The sequence below is a fragment of the Balearica regulorum genome, chromosome 2, assembly GCF_011004875.1.
Source record: "Balearica regulorum gibbericeps isolate bBalReg1 chromosome 2, bBalReg1.pri, whole genome shotgun sequence".
NCBI classification, from domain to species: domain Eukaryota; kingdom Metazoa; phylum Chordata; class Aves; order Gruiformes; family Gruidae; genus Balearica; species Balearica regulorum.
This window is the reverse complement of record NC_046185.1, coordinates 125,740,691-125,758,123: the sequence shown is the minus strand read 5'-3', so window position 1 is coordinate 125,758,123 and position 17,433 is coordinate 125,740,691. Positions and strand designations below refer to the sequence as shown.

Here is a 17,433-nt window from a genome sequence, read left to right as displayed (position 1 = left end):
CAGCCTTTCTGCTGCCGGGCAGCTGGCATCTCTAGGTGCTCTCTACAAGCTATTGACGTTAACCAGCATTTATTCGTTTGTTTTTGCAAAGATCTGCCTGTCCTGCCCTGACATACATCATCAGCACAATTTCCCTGCTTCCTGGCAGCAAGCCTTCCTCTACTTATTGTTGTAGCTGCTTCCATTTTGTGCCGGCGGTGGTTTCCAGCCACAATGTCAGACAATTAATTTGTTTATTCTGCAAGCCGTGACTTCCAAAGCGTGATAGACAGTGCAGACATCCCGGAAAAGTGCTGTGCAACTGGGAATATGCTCATTTTAGCTTCCTTTCAGATAGCTGCTTTGGCAGCTTTCATTACTTGTTGGGTCTCATGTTGTGGCTGCAGCCATTTTACAGTGTCTTTTCCACTGTACGGACTCACTTAACAGCATATGCTGGGACTTTTAGGTCTTTCCTAAGCCTTTCAACGCAACTCCAGTTGCAAGACTGTGTGTTATCAAAGCCTTTCAGAGCAAATATTCCTGGTTAACAACAAAAAATTGTGTCTCTGCCCTAACCTGACTGCCGATCCTACCAGGACTTTGTGAAGAAGGGGTTTTTTGTTCCTTGACTTGCTTCCACCTGTAATAAAAATACTGCAAACCACATTCAGTTCATGAACATACCTGGGCAATTCCCTGGACACAGAGCAAAGTAGTTTTGTGCAGATCTCATCACTGAGAGAGACCTTAAAGGTCTCTTGATGCTCCAGAGAGAGCAGGAACGGGGTCTTTACCTTGCCTAAATATGTTTTACAGGATTATTTAGGATAGAGGGTAACTTGAATGATTAAAATAAATAGATTGAAAAGAGGCTATGCATCACGAACAGATTTGTTTTGTAAAAAGGTATGTATTTGTACAGCCGCTATTTCAGAGTAAAGCTAATGGCAGAGGTTTTGGGTATGTTCTGGGCTGGATTTTCTTTTTGGTTGTTGCTGGGTTTTATCTTTCCCTTCAAAGCTCAGTCAGGGTTTATAAATGACTGATAAACTGTACCACAGAAAAGTCCTTCCTACTCTTTTGTTTCTTTTACGATAAAGTAACAATGCACTTCACTCAGAAGCTTATTTTGCAAATTTACCAAAGAATGGCCTCTCAATCTGCAGGAGTCATAGCTGGCTGCCCGTATTTGGGGGTAATCAAAGCTGAACCAGATGAACCCAGCAGGCTGTTCAAACAGATTGAGCTCGCAATAGCCCTTCTCTGCTGATTACCCTGTCCCTGGCTTGCAGTGCAAGTTTTCAACTTGTAAGCCCACTACATCTGCAAATAAGATTTGGCATGACCTATGCTGGCAAAATATTTTTAAGATGTTGTTGAGATCAAATGATCCATCTCTTCATGGGATGTGCATAACTTGAGCTCTAAATCATCTAACTTGCCAAAATCAACTGGACAGTGAAGGAGAGGGAGTTGTATAGATTTCCTGTCAGATATATAAGGATGGCAGTTCGTGCTAACAATTCTGTAAGACTTCATAGGCTTAAACACTTAACATTATTTTGAGGGTTCATCCTTAATGAGCTCCTTTCTATTCAGATAACCAGCAGCATAACAGCATTCAAAACATTACTGAAATAGTTAATATTCTCTGAAATGAGGTGGGTTTTTTTGGCATCGTGTTGAAGTTAGATTGACTAAATAGCTTACTTAGTTCTAAGCAATAGACCTAGTAAACTGGGTTTATTTGCTGCTTGATACATATGGTTTCACGTATCACACTCTGCTTTCAGTGCAGCGGATAAGATATCAACACAATTAAAAGTGAAAAATAATCTGTCTGCTCTGCCAGTGGTGGATACTCAGAGAACACACGCTGATACAATAGTTTCTGAATAATTTATACTCAGCGTTTTTTCCTTGCACTCAGTAAATGAGGACGCCTAATGTGGCATGGTCAGAGTGATACTCTATCTGTCATCCATTAAGATAACAAGATTGGTGGGCCTGGGAGGAGCGTGGCATGATGCTCAGAAAAGATGAGATTAAAAATTGAAACGTTTGTCCAAAATGCTTTGTGTAAAGGATGCTGATAAAAGCAGCTCAGAAAGATGGAATTAATTCATAAGTGTGATTTCTGCAAAGCTTTGTTTGTCTTCGCTAAAATAAAAACACAAGATCCATGTTCCTGTCAAAAGTCGTGGATAAAAGGAATATTGGAGCAAATCACTGTTCCTGATGGGTCTTCAGTAGCTTACTCTAAGTTCAAGTACTTTGTAGGTGCTATTGAAAACAATTATGTGTGACAGTAATGCTTTATGTCTCACAGAATGTTTTTTTTTAATATTCATAAGGCATTTTAAATTACAAAGAATCATTTATGCTTGGTTTTGGCACAGGAGTGTCTCATCTCCCATCACAGGGTGTTAATTTGGAGAGGATGCTAAAATATTTGCATCAAAAATTGCTCATGTAAATATTCAGACAGACAGACTCCTTTTGAGGTGAATGTATTACAATAAATAGTAACTTTGTTTTCCAAGAGCCAGTAGGGGCTAGAAGTTGATTAATTTATAAGCAGTGGTGGTTTGCTGTCTCTGAAGTTTCTGACAACTTCTTAAGGTTAGGTCACACTCGGATTTTCTTGGTTTTTGAAGTAACTGTTGGAGTTGTGAGATCAGATGGAAATCATTTGACAAAAAGCACTTGGAAGAAAACTTAGGCTTGCTTCTAACTTTGCTATTTTTAGTCAACAGGCCAGTGTATTATACTGTTGCTATCTGGAACCCAGCCTTGAAATGATTTAAATGTGCTTTTCAGTTTAATCGGGCAGCAAGCGCCCGCTTTGCCCATCGCTGTGTCCTGCAGGGTTTTCTCTCGCTGCAGAGCTGCAGGTAACCAAAGCAGGTGAGGTCCAAACCCCCTGCAGAGGGATAGACAAGACGCTGTGGGGTTTTTTAGCCCAGTGTTAGATTTAGGAAATGTTTCTGAGTGTGGCCCTGCTTGCAGTGCCACCCAAAACGCCAGGCTTACAGAGGCGGCTGGAGAAATACAGCCCCAGCGCCCAGCAAATGCTCCTCACCCGCCGGTGCTTGGACTCCTGTCACTCCCTGTGATGACTTTGGTTTGGGGTTTGTATGCAAAGAAACAAAACGGTATTCATAATCTGGTCATTTTTCTTACTACCTGTCTGGAGGAAAATTTAAAGATGAAATCTTTTCGGTGACATATTGCTGAGGTTTTAAAATGAGCTTGCCACAAACCCTGGTAAAAATAGTATCCCAGTGTTGTTTTAGGGAAGAATAGTGGGGACTGGGCACTAACATGCTGTTGAGAAACAGGTCCTTAGTTTTGAGCAGGACCACATTATACCTTTTTTCACTTGCATATTTCATGTAAACAAGGTCATTTTTCTTTCAGTTTCATAAGTAGCTCCAGGAAGAAAATCAAATACAGGTGTTAGGCTGTTGTTTTACAAATCACTTTTTAAGCTTCCACAATTAATATCCTCCTCCAGAGCTTTCACTCTGTGTAGGACATTGCTTGGGGAGGCTAGGCTGCTGAAGAAATGGTCTTCGCTTTGACCTGGAGATCTGCTTTTTCTGAGTTTGTTCTTCTTAAGCCTTTTATATTAGTAATGAGTTCATGAATGCCTTGTACTTGCTGTCTGCAGAAGTTGGATCACCTTTTCCTGTTGGGTGTGTGGTCAACTAAGGACTGAGCCTCCTCTGCTTTCCTTCCTGATGGGCTGTAACTAAACCCTAGGTTAAAAGGATGCGGAACCTGCATCTACCTATCAGAACAACTGATCAATCAGTGGGTACCATTAGCTACTGGTTATATTTTGGTGAAGTACAGGTGTATTTGGAGGAGGCTATTTCCTCTTTTCCCTGTGTTGGGTGACCACTGAGTGCACAGCTCACACTTTCTGTCTGTTGAATTAAACCAAAATAGATGCCATAGACTCCTCACTGTTCTAGTTAGCATCATCAGCAATTACTGCAGAGCTGGGCATCGTGATTAGGGGAATGTCAAAGCAGGAAAGTAGCAAGTGAGCATTACCATAAATTTTCTTCTCATCAAGTAAATAAACATACACACCCTCGCTATACTTTCCATTGCAGAGATTCATTAATGATCAAAAGTGTGGAATATAAAATAGCAGTCTTATTGATAACTTAAAAGAGTTTAATTGTCTAAACAAATAGCTTTAAATTCTTCTTCTGTGTCCAGTAGCTTAAGGAAAAGAAAGAAGTGAAGAGTTTTTATTTACCTTTTTGATGGTAATATTAAGTATCTTCTAACTTGGAGGAGCTAACCTCAGGATGAGGCTTGCCTGTGCAAGAGCTGCAGAAAACTATTGCCAGGGGTTACGTGATTAAGGAGGCATTTTTCAGTTCTGAGTGAATTTGAGGTATTTTCATAACATTAGCATCTATAGCATGTCGGGTGTGCAAGGAATTTATGACCAGCCCTTACTGACTGTGCCTGCCCTACCACTCCCTGATCGTATGGCCAGAAACTCTCCCAGTTAACTCTGAACGATAGGGTTTTTGGCTTTTGAACTACTCGCATATCTTGGTGAGTGCTTCCAGGACAGCCAATTTTATAGCTTGCCATGATTGCATCTTGAGACAAATGCATTGTGGGCACAGAGCTATCGTCTGTGGCATCAAGTTTACCACTTCCCTGTAGGGTGTAAACATGTGGCTGGTTGAAGAGTTTTAACCTCTCAAGCCCTCCAACAAATATTAAATTGCTAACTATTCTTCCGTAATGCTACGATGTTGACTGAAATTTGACCAATTTGACCCTAGTGCTTGCTGAAATTATTTTCAAAATCTGAGTGAGAAGGTTAAATAGTACTGTCAAATTTCCAAATGTCTCTTGCAGAAATACTTTAGCTGAATATCTGTGGGTTGAGCTCTAAAATGCTTAAAGTAATCCTCTTTTTTTTTCTTCATTATTATATGATATTATCTAAAGCTTAGTTTTTAGTGCAGATAAAGAAATTAACTTGTTTTTTGCCTTTTTTTCCATGCCAGCTAACCTTACCATTTATGGCTGGTTTTCTCTCTTTTACTTGCTGAAGGAGGAATCCAGTCAAATGGCATTCCTTAAGGACAAACCAGACTCTAGTTCTCTTTAAATTCTGTTCAAGATCATTGTAATTACTTGATTATTTTCACAGCTGTATCTGAATAAGAAAAAAATGCTGTAATTGGCAACTTTTACAAGTTCACAACTCAATAACCTGATGCTGGAACTCTTCCACCTGCAGAAGCCTCATTAATTGCTGTAGGAGTTCCAGCAGCTAAGAAACCTGGGTTTCAAATTATTTCTCTTTTTACGTGCAGCCTTCGAACTAGAGAATCTCTGCAGTAACCAAAATAGACAGGCTGAGAGAGGCTGTTCGTGTTGGATGTTTGACCTCCAAGTGGGTCTGTTAGGAAGGCTGTTGTTTACCCAACCCATTACTACATCCATAAGCCCAAACCATTTTTATTTGAGGGTTGTTGGTTTGTTTTTGGTTTTCTTTTTTTTGGTAAAATCTAGGACTTCATTTCCTGAATGCTGTTACTAGTTCTAGTTTTGTTTATTTTGGACTTAGGTTGCCTTATTTAATTAGTTTTTATTTAAGAGATGAGTCTTATGTTGCCACAAACAGTACTAAATTATAAGAAGACTGATTCTTTAAAGATGTCATACTCCAGCCATAACTTTGAATTTATTTTGTTATTTTAAAGCAATGTTAGTGCCTGTCTCTAAGGGTTATGGGAAGCTCAGAAGTTTATTTGATTTCTTTTTTTCTTGATTTCAGGGCTTTTTCCGCAGGAGTATCCAGAAGAACATGGTTTACACGTGTCACAGAGATAAAAACTGTGTTATCAATAAAGTTACCAGAAATCGCTGCCAGTACTGCAGACTACAGAAGTGCTTTGAAGTGGGAATGTCCAAAGAATGTAAGTTGCCTTCAGAAACAATTTGTTGTTTGTCATATCCTACGTCTATGTGACAGTCCCAAGGGAGAAAAATATTATGCAATTATGTGATTGAAGACAGTATCTGCATTCATATGCGGAGAAAGGAGTATGAACTCTGTGCACAACTTCAGACCTGTACTTTACGAACTTCTGAGTCCTTAACTTTGCAGCCTAAATGCCGTCAGTTAAGAACTTGTAGTGCAACAGTGTGGCCACCCTGTGTGGGTGTAAGAATGCACAAGTGGGTAATTCCACCAGGTTTTCTAGAAGAACAAACCCACAGATACTTGCTTTAAGATTGGATTATCTCCCATCTGCTCTAGAAGTGCTTTCTTGGGGCAGGGGTGTAAGGGGAACGGCACTGGCTTCTTAAGCTCAGTTTCAGTCCTCCCTCTGCCCTGTGGACCGACTTGCGACTTTGCTGGGCTTGGTGTCAGCCCAGGTTGTCATTTCACGAGGGCTATCCTGTGGCTCTTGTGCAGCAGGCAGCAGCCTTCTTCAGCCTTACACCTTCTCCCTCACACCAATGCCGGTGCTTGTGCCAGAGGTCCTTCTTTCAGCAGTAGCACCAGTTTATGCCATTTTACAAAACTGATGGAATAATGACCTTGAATCTTCTGTTTTTACTGCTTGGAGCCTTTCTGAAAGGTGAAACAAGCTGGCAAATCCTCTTCTAAACCTGCAAAGCCAGTAAACTTGATTATGTAAAAGTGCTGCCAAGTGCACAAAAAACTCAAAGGATTTTCCTCTCCCTTCTTTTCTAGAAATTTCGTGTTTGCCCTTTAAATTAACATTTTAAAATATTTAGGTAGAAATCTGCAATTTTTCTCTTTTTCCAGTTTATTGATATCCCTGTCAATCATGAAAATTTAGCTAAAAAAGCCATTCTCAAATCCTTATGGGGTAACGCTTCTGAAACTTTCTCATTTTTGATTGGAGTGATTGCAGTAGCAAAAAAGTCTTTAGTGTAGTGATTTGTTTGATTGTTAAGAGTTTTTATCTTTATCAGTGATGTTCCTGATTTCAGTAGGTCAATTCCAATAATAAACACTACAGAAGTTTGTAGTGTGTGCATAAGAGAGGGGGAAAGATTGCCCAACACCACTTCTTTACTTTTATTCATCCACAGGTGTTCCTTGGAGAGACTTTAAGACCAGAGAAAAAAAATTTGGCACTGATGAGATGTCTGTGACTGAACTGTAACTTAAACTAGTTCTCATCTTCAGCATTTCTCCTTCCTGAATTGCGTGGCACTTCACAGTAATTCCCTTCACTGTACTTGGGCAGAAGCCTAAGAGATCCCAAAGTCACACTGATCCCTCCTGGTTACATCCTATTTCTCTCTCCCACCCTCTCCTTCCTCTCCTCTCAGAGTGTTGAGGAGCAGAGGAAGAACGAGATATATCTTTAGGGCCACTTTGCAGTGTTTCCAACTCCTTTTTGTGGAAATCTGAAATTGTGGGCCAACGTCAAGTTTCAAGCAACTGGGGGAAGGGGTTCTTAGGATTTCCACAATTTTACAGTCTTTGTTGGGTTTTCTAGTTCTCGTGTGCCTGAAGTGCGTTTATCTATACTTGTGTATGGATTTACTGGAGTGGAGACTGTGACAAGGCTTTGGGCAACATGGTCTAGTGGAGGGTGTCCCTGCCTGCAGCAGGGGGGTTGGAACTAGATGATCTTTAAGGTCCCTTCTAACCCAAACCATTCTATGAGTCTATGGGAGTAAAGGAGAAGGTAGGCTAAATACAAAGATGCACAAAGATGTAAGATTGAATGAGGAGGATTTTATTAATGAGTATTTGACGGCATACATATATGTGCACATTAAGTTTTTTTCCTTGATAAAACAATATGATGCACTTTGGAAAAGAAAAAAACACTTTTCTCACCTGATAGCTTGTTGGTCTTGAATTCTTAAGGATTTTATTGCTGACGTGAAGTAGTAATCTTATTAAATGCTGTAACGTCACATCAGAGTATGTTTTGGAAATACCAGCAGTATTTCTAACATGTTAACCAAAGTTACTTAGGGTAAAGTATAAAGACTTACTGCCTTTTAGGTGATGGATTGTTTTCTCCCAAAGGGCAGCTGGAGCTTTGCCAGCAAGAACTGAGGTTTTGCTCTGCCTGTTTCCTTGGGTGAACCGAGTGAAATTGCCCTTTGGCAGTTGCCTTCATCTCAAACTACTACAGGCACTGAAAGAGGGATAGCAGGTTGGAGGGGGAACAGAGGATACTGGGGAGAAGCAAGGGATGTCCTCTGGCTGCGTTTCTGTAGAAGGCATTTGCAAAGGAATAGAGAAATTATTTTAAATGTCATCGGTTTGAATGCAGTGTGTCTTGTCTTCTGGGTTTAAGAACTAAGTCTGAAGTTATTCCATGTTATCCCTTTATAAACAGGACCTTTTAATCTCTTAAGAGATTTGAAAAACTCTTTTCTTATCTGCCCTTCTTTCATACATGTCTCCAGGTTTCAACGCCATTTCTTTAAAAGTTTATGCAAACAAAGGCGCATTTGTCAGTGGGCTTTTTCTTACCAGATAGAGGTTTTTCTTTTCCCCTAGTGCCTTATTCACATTTTGTTTTTCTGTCTTCTTACAGTTCTGTTACCTTGTAACGTGAAAGCCATGAACAAAGGACAGAAAAAAGTATCAGAGAAATCTCATAGGGAAACAAGCCTACAATGCTCAAACCAATCCCAAATGGGGAAAGTAATTGTGGTGGGCAGCTGCGAATAGGAACCCCAAGGTCTGTTCCCAGGAGCTGAGGAGGAGTAAATGCAGAATTTCAGTATACAGAATAATCTGTGCTTAAACACTACAGTCCTGTGTTTGTTTATTCTGCCTTCAAAGGGCATGCAAAAGTACTTGCATATGCGACTCCTTTTGAGCTTAATAAGCATTACACGCAAACATCAAAGATGAGATGAGAACTGGCTGCCTAGCCAGTGTGACAAGTAAGGTTTTAAGAATGGAGGCACAGTGTTTTGGAAGAGAAGAGGTACTGAGCATTTCTTGTATGCTTTTATCTTGTTTTAGAGAATGAAGTGAGATGATGAAGGAATGCACCAAATTTGCATTTCTTTATGGGTTGTTTTGTTCGTGTAGGGGGGAAAAAGTTATCTTCGACCCCATGTTAGTCCCCAGATCTGATCAAGAGAGGTCAATAACGAGACTGCCTCCAGGGCAGGAGTGGAGCTATTTGCCTTGTGATAATATCTGCAAGACCCGGTGAAACTGGATCCCACTGGTATAGGGACTGTCTTTCATTGTGCAGTCGCTCTTGCAAAAAGTTTGTGCTCAGATAGATGAGACAAAGGGTGTGAGGGGAAACGACTTAGTGATGACTGTCTTATCATCCTACAACAGGGCAAAACACAGCTTGAAATAAAGCCCTGCTGTCTTTCATCTAATCCCCCTCCTTCAGAAATTGCTGAGTTTATGTCCCTGCAACCAGAGCTGCAGTTCTCACTGTAACAGCCCAGAGCCAGCCCCTCCAGCAGCAACAGGTTTTGGGTTTGTGTATGGCCGTCCCATGTCAGTCCATGTGTGGGTGCTGAGGAGCATGTAGGTGCGGCTGAGGCTCTGATCCCCGCTCCAAACCATTTCTATCCTTCTTACCCTTCCAGCTTGTTAATTTTTTTATTTAACATGTAGAGACAAATGGTCATCACGCAGGATTTTTTTTTCTACCGCTGAAGTGAGAGGGCTACTAAGGCTGACAGTGGCTCATTATGTGATGGAGAGCCTTAGGAAACTAACCTTTGCCCTTCTATTACGTGATCTCTAAGCTGATGTTGAAGCACCATCCTTGGCCTGACCCCAGGTGTCAGCAAGAAGCACACTGTTGCCTGGATGCACAGACCTCGGTCCTTGGGAGCTGGCGAGGGGTCACGCGTACGGCGCTGCCTCCTGCAATTAAGGGAATGCGCGGGAAGCTGGGCAAAACGCTTGAACAATAATGGACTCTTTCAAGCAGGATGCTGGAACCATAGGCTTTGTAAGAGGAAGCCTGCCCTTAAAACCTAAACTGGATTTATTGCAGGGTACAAGGGGGGGAGAAAACGGAGCTTCCTTCTGCCACAACTGTTCAGCTTAGCCCAGCAGCTCTTCCACTTCCATCCTCCCTCTTTTACAAAATTTGCAAGCTGCAAGGACTGTCACTGTGCTTGATAAACTGCGGGGTCCCCCTCAGACACGCACCCAGCCCACATATCGGGGTGTGATGCAGAGAAGCCCTCTGTACTGGCATAAACCTTGTCTGCACTGAGCGCTAATAGAGCAAATTATGTTTATAAAGGGACGGAATTATTGTTCCAGATTGCTTCAGTGCACTGAAGCAATGTTCAGATTTGTAAATCTGCTTACAATTAACCTCCCTGGAGGGAGGGAAAGAGGAAGGGAGGGAATGCAGGGGAATTACCATGAAGTGGAGAGAATCCAGTTTTTGTGCTCCGTATTTGTGGGGGTTTTTTAAACTTGCACAGAAATGTCTGTTACTCTTTGTCACAGACTTCAAAGTCTTATAATATTTAAATGTTCATGTTTCTCAGAACATATGATTAAATTCTGCTACTGAACAATGGAAAGAATTGATTTACTTATTTTAATTCTGGTTTAAATTGGCAAACAGGAAGCATCGACTTGAAGAACTGTCATGTTTGTATTTTTTATTTTGTACTTCTGTTTCATTTTCTTTCAGACTCCACAGTGAAGCGTGATTCCACCTCCAATGAGTGGTTAAGCGGAGGGCTAGTCTGCATAGTTGCATTTGAGAAGTTCATGCAGATTCCACTGATGTAATTTCAAAGTGAATTAATTAGAATGTATGAAATCTTTGTGGTTTTAGTCAGAACTACAGTGGTTTTTCTATTCTTTTTAGCCAGCAGAAAGCACTGGATTTAAGAATTGCTTCTGCTTTGCTATGGGCTAGATTTTTAACTAGATACCTAAATACCACACAGTGGCTGGGGGCTTTTTCAAAAATTCCAGCGTGATTGCCTTGCCTGCTGACTCCTGACTCACCATGCTTTCTCGAGAGGCACGAGCTAAATATCAGAGAGGAAATCACAAACCCCTGAATTCTGTTCTGGGACCAATTTCTCTCTCTAAACACTACAAGCTGATTAGACTAGTTTTCCTATCTTGAAAGGTGAAAATGATGAGTCTTTTTACAGGGGCTGGGAGACCTTGTATTGTAAGTGCTTTGAAGGTGAAAGGTGTAAACTGAAAATACCAATGAAATTAAGAATTTGAGTATATAGGTAGTGGGGAAACTGTGTCCAAGCCATGCAGATCACAGTGTTTTCACTTTGTTCATTAAGGTTGAGTTGGATTTGATTTTAGTTGCTGATCAAGTAGGAGTGTTTGTATTTATTTTTTCAGATTGAGAAAATGAGAACTTTTAAAAATTTAAAGCCAAACACTCAATATCGCTGATGGGAGGATCTTTTAAGATGAGAGCAAAACCAACATGAAGGGTCTTCTGCTACAAAAAACACAGTGCTCTAGTGTCAGTCTGTCCTCTGCCAGAGATAATGCACACTTTGTTATGCTGGATGGCTGAAAATTATTTATATACAATTAAAATTCTCTTGTAGAGAACTGAGTTCTACTTGTTGCCCATTGTTTCCCATGGTTAAATAAACATCTCTTGCTTTTTGCATCGGTTTGGTGTCTTCAGAGAAGCAGATCTGCTTTTCTTCTTTCCTTTTGGGGTCTGCCTCTTTTGTGTTTTAGCCGTTCCCCCTGATTTTGCATAGCTTTCACTTGCCAGCTTTAATGTTTAAAGGAGCAACTTAGATTGAATGTTATTATTCATAATTTACTCTATGTTCTGTGAAGATGGTTATGTAATAGCAGTAATTGCATCAACTCACCTAATGAGCTTTCCCTCCAGTGCCATGTACAGCAGATTAATAGCCCATGAATTCATTTGCAGCTCGTTGTGTTTCAGAAAAGTATTTCAGGCAGCAATTAATAAACTGCTAAAGAAAATAACATAAAAAATGATTTTTTTCTATTATGTTAACTCTCCAGCTGAACAATTTATTGGCACCTTTCATGATGCGGCTAAGTAAATTCTCTCCTAATTCCTCAAGCAGAGTGTGATTAGTGAACCCTGCTCAACTCAAGACTATTTGGTAATTAGTCTGATCTTTATATCCTAAAATGTTAGGGGAAAGTATGAATAGCATCCTAAGATTTTCTTTTTCTTCTGTGTGTTGCCTTTCAGGCATTACACAAATAGCTGTAACTTTAAACCATAACATGCAAGTGCTGCAAATTTTTTGGTTTTACCCTTTCTTGTGTAGAAAACCCATAATTGTGTAAGCTAAGAATTGAAGACCCTGCCAATAAACAACCCCTGGCACCATTTCTGTGCTGCTTGTTGTTGGCTCTAGCGTCCCGTACCTCCCAAGTGGTGGGACGGAGCCTGGAGCATGGAGCTGGGAGGGTCAGGGGTGCTGCTGCCCCACGGGAAGATAAACCAGGGGTCGAATGCCACTGGGGAGGGAGATGTCCGGAGAAAGACACAGAGAGGGAAGAGAGAGCAGGGAAGGTCCTGTGTTCTGCAGTGTGAAAGGGAACGAGGTGATGGAACCCGATGGGAGAAGAGCAGCAGTGAGATGCCAGGGCTGTGGCCATCTCCGTGGGAGAAGTGTTTGGGGAAAGGGGGAGACACTGTTGCATGTGGCCCATCTTGCCAGGCTGCCCTAAAATTACTCTTTCTGTGCCTTTTTAATTTTTTTTTAATTTAATATATTTGTCAAGTTTTTCATGTTTTACATAATTTATTTTTCAAAAGAAACAATTATCCCTTCCCCCTACACCCCACTCAAATGAAGCACTAGGCCTTGGCTTGTCTTTAGAATTAGTAAAATATATATATATTAAAACCTTTTCCCTCATTTTGGGCTCTTGAGGACTGAGTAAGCATAAAGGGAATTCCTTCAATAAGCTCATACAGAGATTGATTACATGTCCTCAGCTGGAAGTTACATTAAGACTTATTCACTAAGGTATAGCTACCGTGGTGAACTTTTCATCGCTCTCTGCTGTCTCTATGACAACACGGATCCTGGCAGAAGTTACTAGGGCTCGTGTGCTCTCTGCAGCCTTTGTCTGCATCTATCAATCCTAGTCCTCGGTGACTGTAAATGTGTGCCTTTCTTACGTTTTTGCTTAACAAGGTGTTTTATGAAAGTTGTGACACTTCCAAAGTGACTATGCTAATCATTTCTACTGTGGTAACCAACCGTGCTCTGAAGAGATGTGCTTTAAGAAAGGAAAAAGCGTCAATTAGATATTAGTGGACTTTCTGAACGCCTGTCCTGTGGAAGAAATTCATCTGACTGGCACAGAGTCCTTGTACAAGTAACTTTTCTTTCAATACGAGATAACTAGAGCCAGTGAAATGTGTAGCGCACATACAGTCTAATTTCTGCAATGCACTCTAGAGACGTACGTGTTACTGTTCAGTGGCTCTAGCAAAGTCCTCAAACTTGATTGAACCCTTTCTTATTTTAAGGGAGCACATTTCATCAGAGCCCATGGAGCGGCTAATGCCTGCCTGTTGATGCTAGCAGCTCAGGTTTCCGTGGTGGTCCAGCCACATGCCACCTCCTCCAGAGGTCCAGCTCTTCCATGAGGACAGTAAGCGGCACTGATGCAGGCAGAACTTCCCATGCTTTTCATTTCACACCTTCAGGGTTTTTTTAAAGATCATCACACACTTTCTTCAATCAGTTTCCCAGTAAAGGGCATTTGGGGCAGATGTTTCTTATAAGCCGCTTATTAACACAGATCTGATTGTTTCTGTGGCCTCTTTCTGTTCTTTCTTGTCCCCCACTTTGGTTTTGGGGCATGCATGGGGAGTTATAGCTATATTCCGGATTGCATACATAAAGACACTGGCTGTATGCGTTTGTGTTGCCATTGCAGCTAGCCTTTGCCTCTTCTTGAGTTTAGTATCCCAACTGTTTTCATGGCAGGCAAAAACCCTGGGTTATCCTTTCTGCCTGATGCTGTGCTGGGCAATGCCACTGTCAGAGCAGATGGGAAATCTGGAGGTAGCCTGTCCCTGCCTGGTCCATGTGCTCTGAAGCACAGGGCTGAGGCCACGCTTGCTTGGTCATGCAGACATAACTGCTGAGACCCCAATCCCATGACCTCAAAAGCTTTGTTTCAGAGCTTCCATTCTTCCTTTATGCACTCAGTTCACTGCTTCGTATTCCTCATTCGGATCATTTTCTTGTTCGGGGGCATGGGGCATCTTTGATGCATCTCTTTCTCCTAATTGCCATTGCACCATTCGGGTTGTGCTTTCTATACTGGCACCTTGTGGTTTCTCTGCTATCTTTTTCTCCCTTTGAAAGCTTTTTTTTTTTTTTTTTTTGGCGGGGGGGGGCAATGTTGAATCTGAAGGATGGAGAAATGTCGATGAGATAAATATCAGTCTGGGAACGAGCAAATTGCCAGTGTCCTGAGCCTTGAAGCTAAACATGGCTTATTTGGTTGTCAGGCCAACCTGAAAATGTTATCTACAGTAGCCAAGGTTCATGAGAAATACAGTAAATTGTTCCCAAGAGTTCTGGGAAGTCTGAACTGCAGCAACCCAAATGTGCCTGAAGTACACACTATCAGAGGAGACACATATTTGGTCCTTCCCCTTAGAAGAAACTTACGTGAGAAAGCATACATTGTCCTGATAGTTTGTATCTGCAAACTTACTTCTTTGTTGTCTTGGTGATTGCTTTACTGGAGATGGTCTTGGGTAGGATAGGTGCTTCTGCAGAAGGCGAAGAAGCAAAGCTCATGCTGGCTTCTCTGTGGAGAGCAACTCCTTTGCCAATGGTGTGGAAGATAAAAAGCAGGCACTCAGAAACCAGTAAGCTCTCAAAGATGCTTTAGGAAGATCCCTACCTAAGTAGATGAGGCCATGGATTTCCCTCTGCTGCTGTCAGGCTCTTACAGCTTGCTTTCATCTGCTGTATGAATTGTTATAGCAGAGGGAGTTTTCCATTGCTGTGCCTGCGATAAGCCGGCTGACAAGTTGCAGCTCCTCCTGCTGGGATGCTGGCCCTAGGACTGTGCTCTAAAAATACCCTCGATTTGTTTTTAGTTTGACTTGGTATCACATGCTCAATTTAAAGTACATCGCAACAGTTAATCTCCAGTTCTTCAGTGCTTGCATGGAAACCATAAAGAGTTTTTTTGAAGTTAGATTGCGTACAAGCAGTAGAAATAACGCCTTTTCTGTCCTAACTTAAATAACACTCTGCTGTTAATACTAATGGAAGGGGAAAAAAGATCATAAAGCATTGGGATTTTTAATTTCCTTTGACCCAAAGTGAACAGAAACGTTTTTGCCCCATCTCACCTTACTCCAGCACTTGTTTGCATACTTGCATGTTTCTGAAAGCTCTTAAATTTTTAAATCTAGGTCTTATGAAAAGTCTGTCAATCAGGTGACAGCTCTGAAAACTGACTTTAACAAGTCGTAGCTTAAAGCCCCGCAGGCGGTGCCTGCGGCTGATAAGCATTTAATCAGCTGTGGGATCGTTTCTCAGTGCCGTACATCCATAACCAGTTGCTTGTTGTCAATATAAACGGATTTGGTGAGTAAATGTGAGGAAATTATCTGACTTTTGGAGACATCTACCTGAATTTCAGAGTTAAAGCTAAATGGAATTCTTCCTTTCCCCTGGCAAAAAGTGCAACAGAAAGCAAACATGCTTTTAGTTGGATTACAGGCATGGTTAGTCATCTGACAGACAGTTTTAATGGAGTCAGAAAGACATGCTGGGGAAACATGCTGACCTACTTTTCTTTCTTTCTTTTTTTAAACTTTTAAGCAAGTGAAATCTTAATTTTAAAACTCCCCATAAAGTTTGATTTTTGCTGAAGGAGCTCATTTTGTAATTAATTTCTTTATGCTTCTGCTTGGGGTACAATAGATGGTTTTGGTAACTGAATTTCATCAGGTTGGTTTTGTTTCTGTTAGGAAATTGGGTTACATCTGAGAAATCCATGTTCTTCCCCCTTTCCAGGACTAAGCAATCAGCTTCAAGTTAATGAATGATTTAAGCCCAGTCCTCTGAGGGAGGACTTTACAAGCCATGTAAAATGACAGACTAACAAAGTGTATTACATTTGTATCATTTTCAACGCATTATATTTTTAAACAATTTTCATTTTTAAACTTGTGAGAAGAAGGATTACTGGCAGATAGCATCGCACATTTTGCATTTGGGATTGTTTTTTCCCATGTTAAGTAGGTCGATACTCCACTGTCAGTGTTTCCTTGGAGGTGTATTTAAACCTGGGAAACTCTTACCATAAAACTTGAGAGCCTGAAAAGAAAGCATTAAATTAAATAGGAGAACATAGCAGTGAGGGTGGATTAAAACATCACAAACAGAAATACTAAATGGAATTATAGTGGAAGGTAAGGACAAGGTTTTTGGATACGCTGCAGGCATTGCTGCACGCTCTCCTTTAGCAGCGGGCACGCGTGCAATTCATCAAATGGCTCCGGGGTGCCAGGTTACTGCTCTCTGGCACAGAGAGGGGCTTCAGTCCCTTGGCGGCAGCTGTTAGTTTTGGGGAAGGGATCACCGCATGGTTGCAGGAGGAGGAGAGGTCGTCGTTCCTTGACTCACCGGTCGATCCAGAGACGCTGTTTTCACCTGCTCTGTCTCCTCCCATTTCCATCATTAGCAGGTTTCTCGCTGTTAGTCAGCCTTGGTGCAATGGGTGCTGCCACAAATCCTTTGCTTCTTTCTGTTTCTCCTGAAAAAAAGTTATGGTTTCCTTGTTTTTATTTTAACTCCCAACTAGCTGATTACAGTTTGCATTATGGAACTAGTAACAGAATGTAAGAGCAGTAGAAAAAAATGGAAATAGGTAGGAGTTGCAGGAGTTTATGGGGAGTAGTATTACATTTCGAAGAATCCACAAGTTACGTGTGCTTTTATGAAATGTAGTACTTTTACTTGGTTTCATATGTTGTGTACTTTTAGAGGATGTCCCAGTGGCAGAGTGAAGATTGAAATTTATTTTTTATCCTTTTGAAAATTAAGTATAAGCTGTTTATTTTGGCTAATGCATGAGAGTTTTTTTCTATATCTCAAGAAGACTGAAATTGGCATTACGTGGGTTTGGGCCATTTTGCAACTTAGAGACATCAGCCCAGGAAGACAAATCAGCAGTAAATGAACATCCTTGTGTGATGAGCTGCTGCACCTTGCGTGTTCAGCATCCCTGACTGTACCGTGGCTGTGTGAGCTGCTCCTTATATATAAGGACTGACTTCCTCCTGTTTTTCTTGCCATAGCACTGCTTCTAGGTGACCCATAACACGGTTTGTTTTGATTCTTAGTGGAGAGACAACGGGGAAGAGCCACTCAGAAGACTGTCACTTGGGAAATTTCATCAAGTGGGGTTTTTTTCTTTTACAGAAGAAT

At 41.2% G+C, this 17,433-nt stretch overlaps 1 protein-coding gene across 10 annotated transcripts in view; it reads left to right on the top strand.

Annotated features, from left to right (window-relative positions):
- Positions 1-17,433, top strand: part of RARB (retinoic acid receptor beta) — a 332,052-nt gene that overhangs the window by 279,842 nt on the left and 34,777 nt on the right. For all 10 annotated transcript variants that reach the window (XM_075745805.1, XM_075745807.1, XM_075745801.1 and 7 more), the window contains one exon: positions 5,804-5,945. In XM_075745805.1, the coding sequence (XP_075601920.1) occupies positions 5,804-5,945 (142 nt within the window). The remainder of the gene's footprint in view (positions 1-5,803; positions 5,946-17,433) is intronic.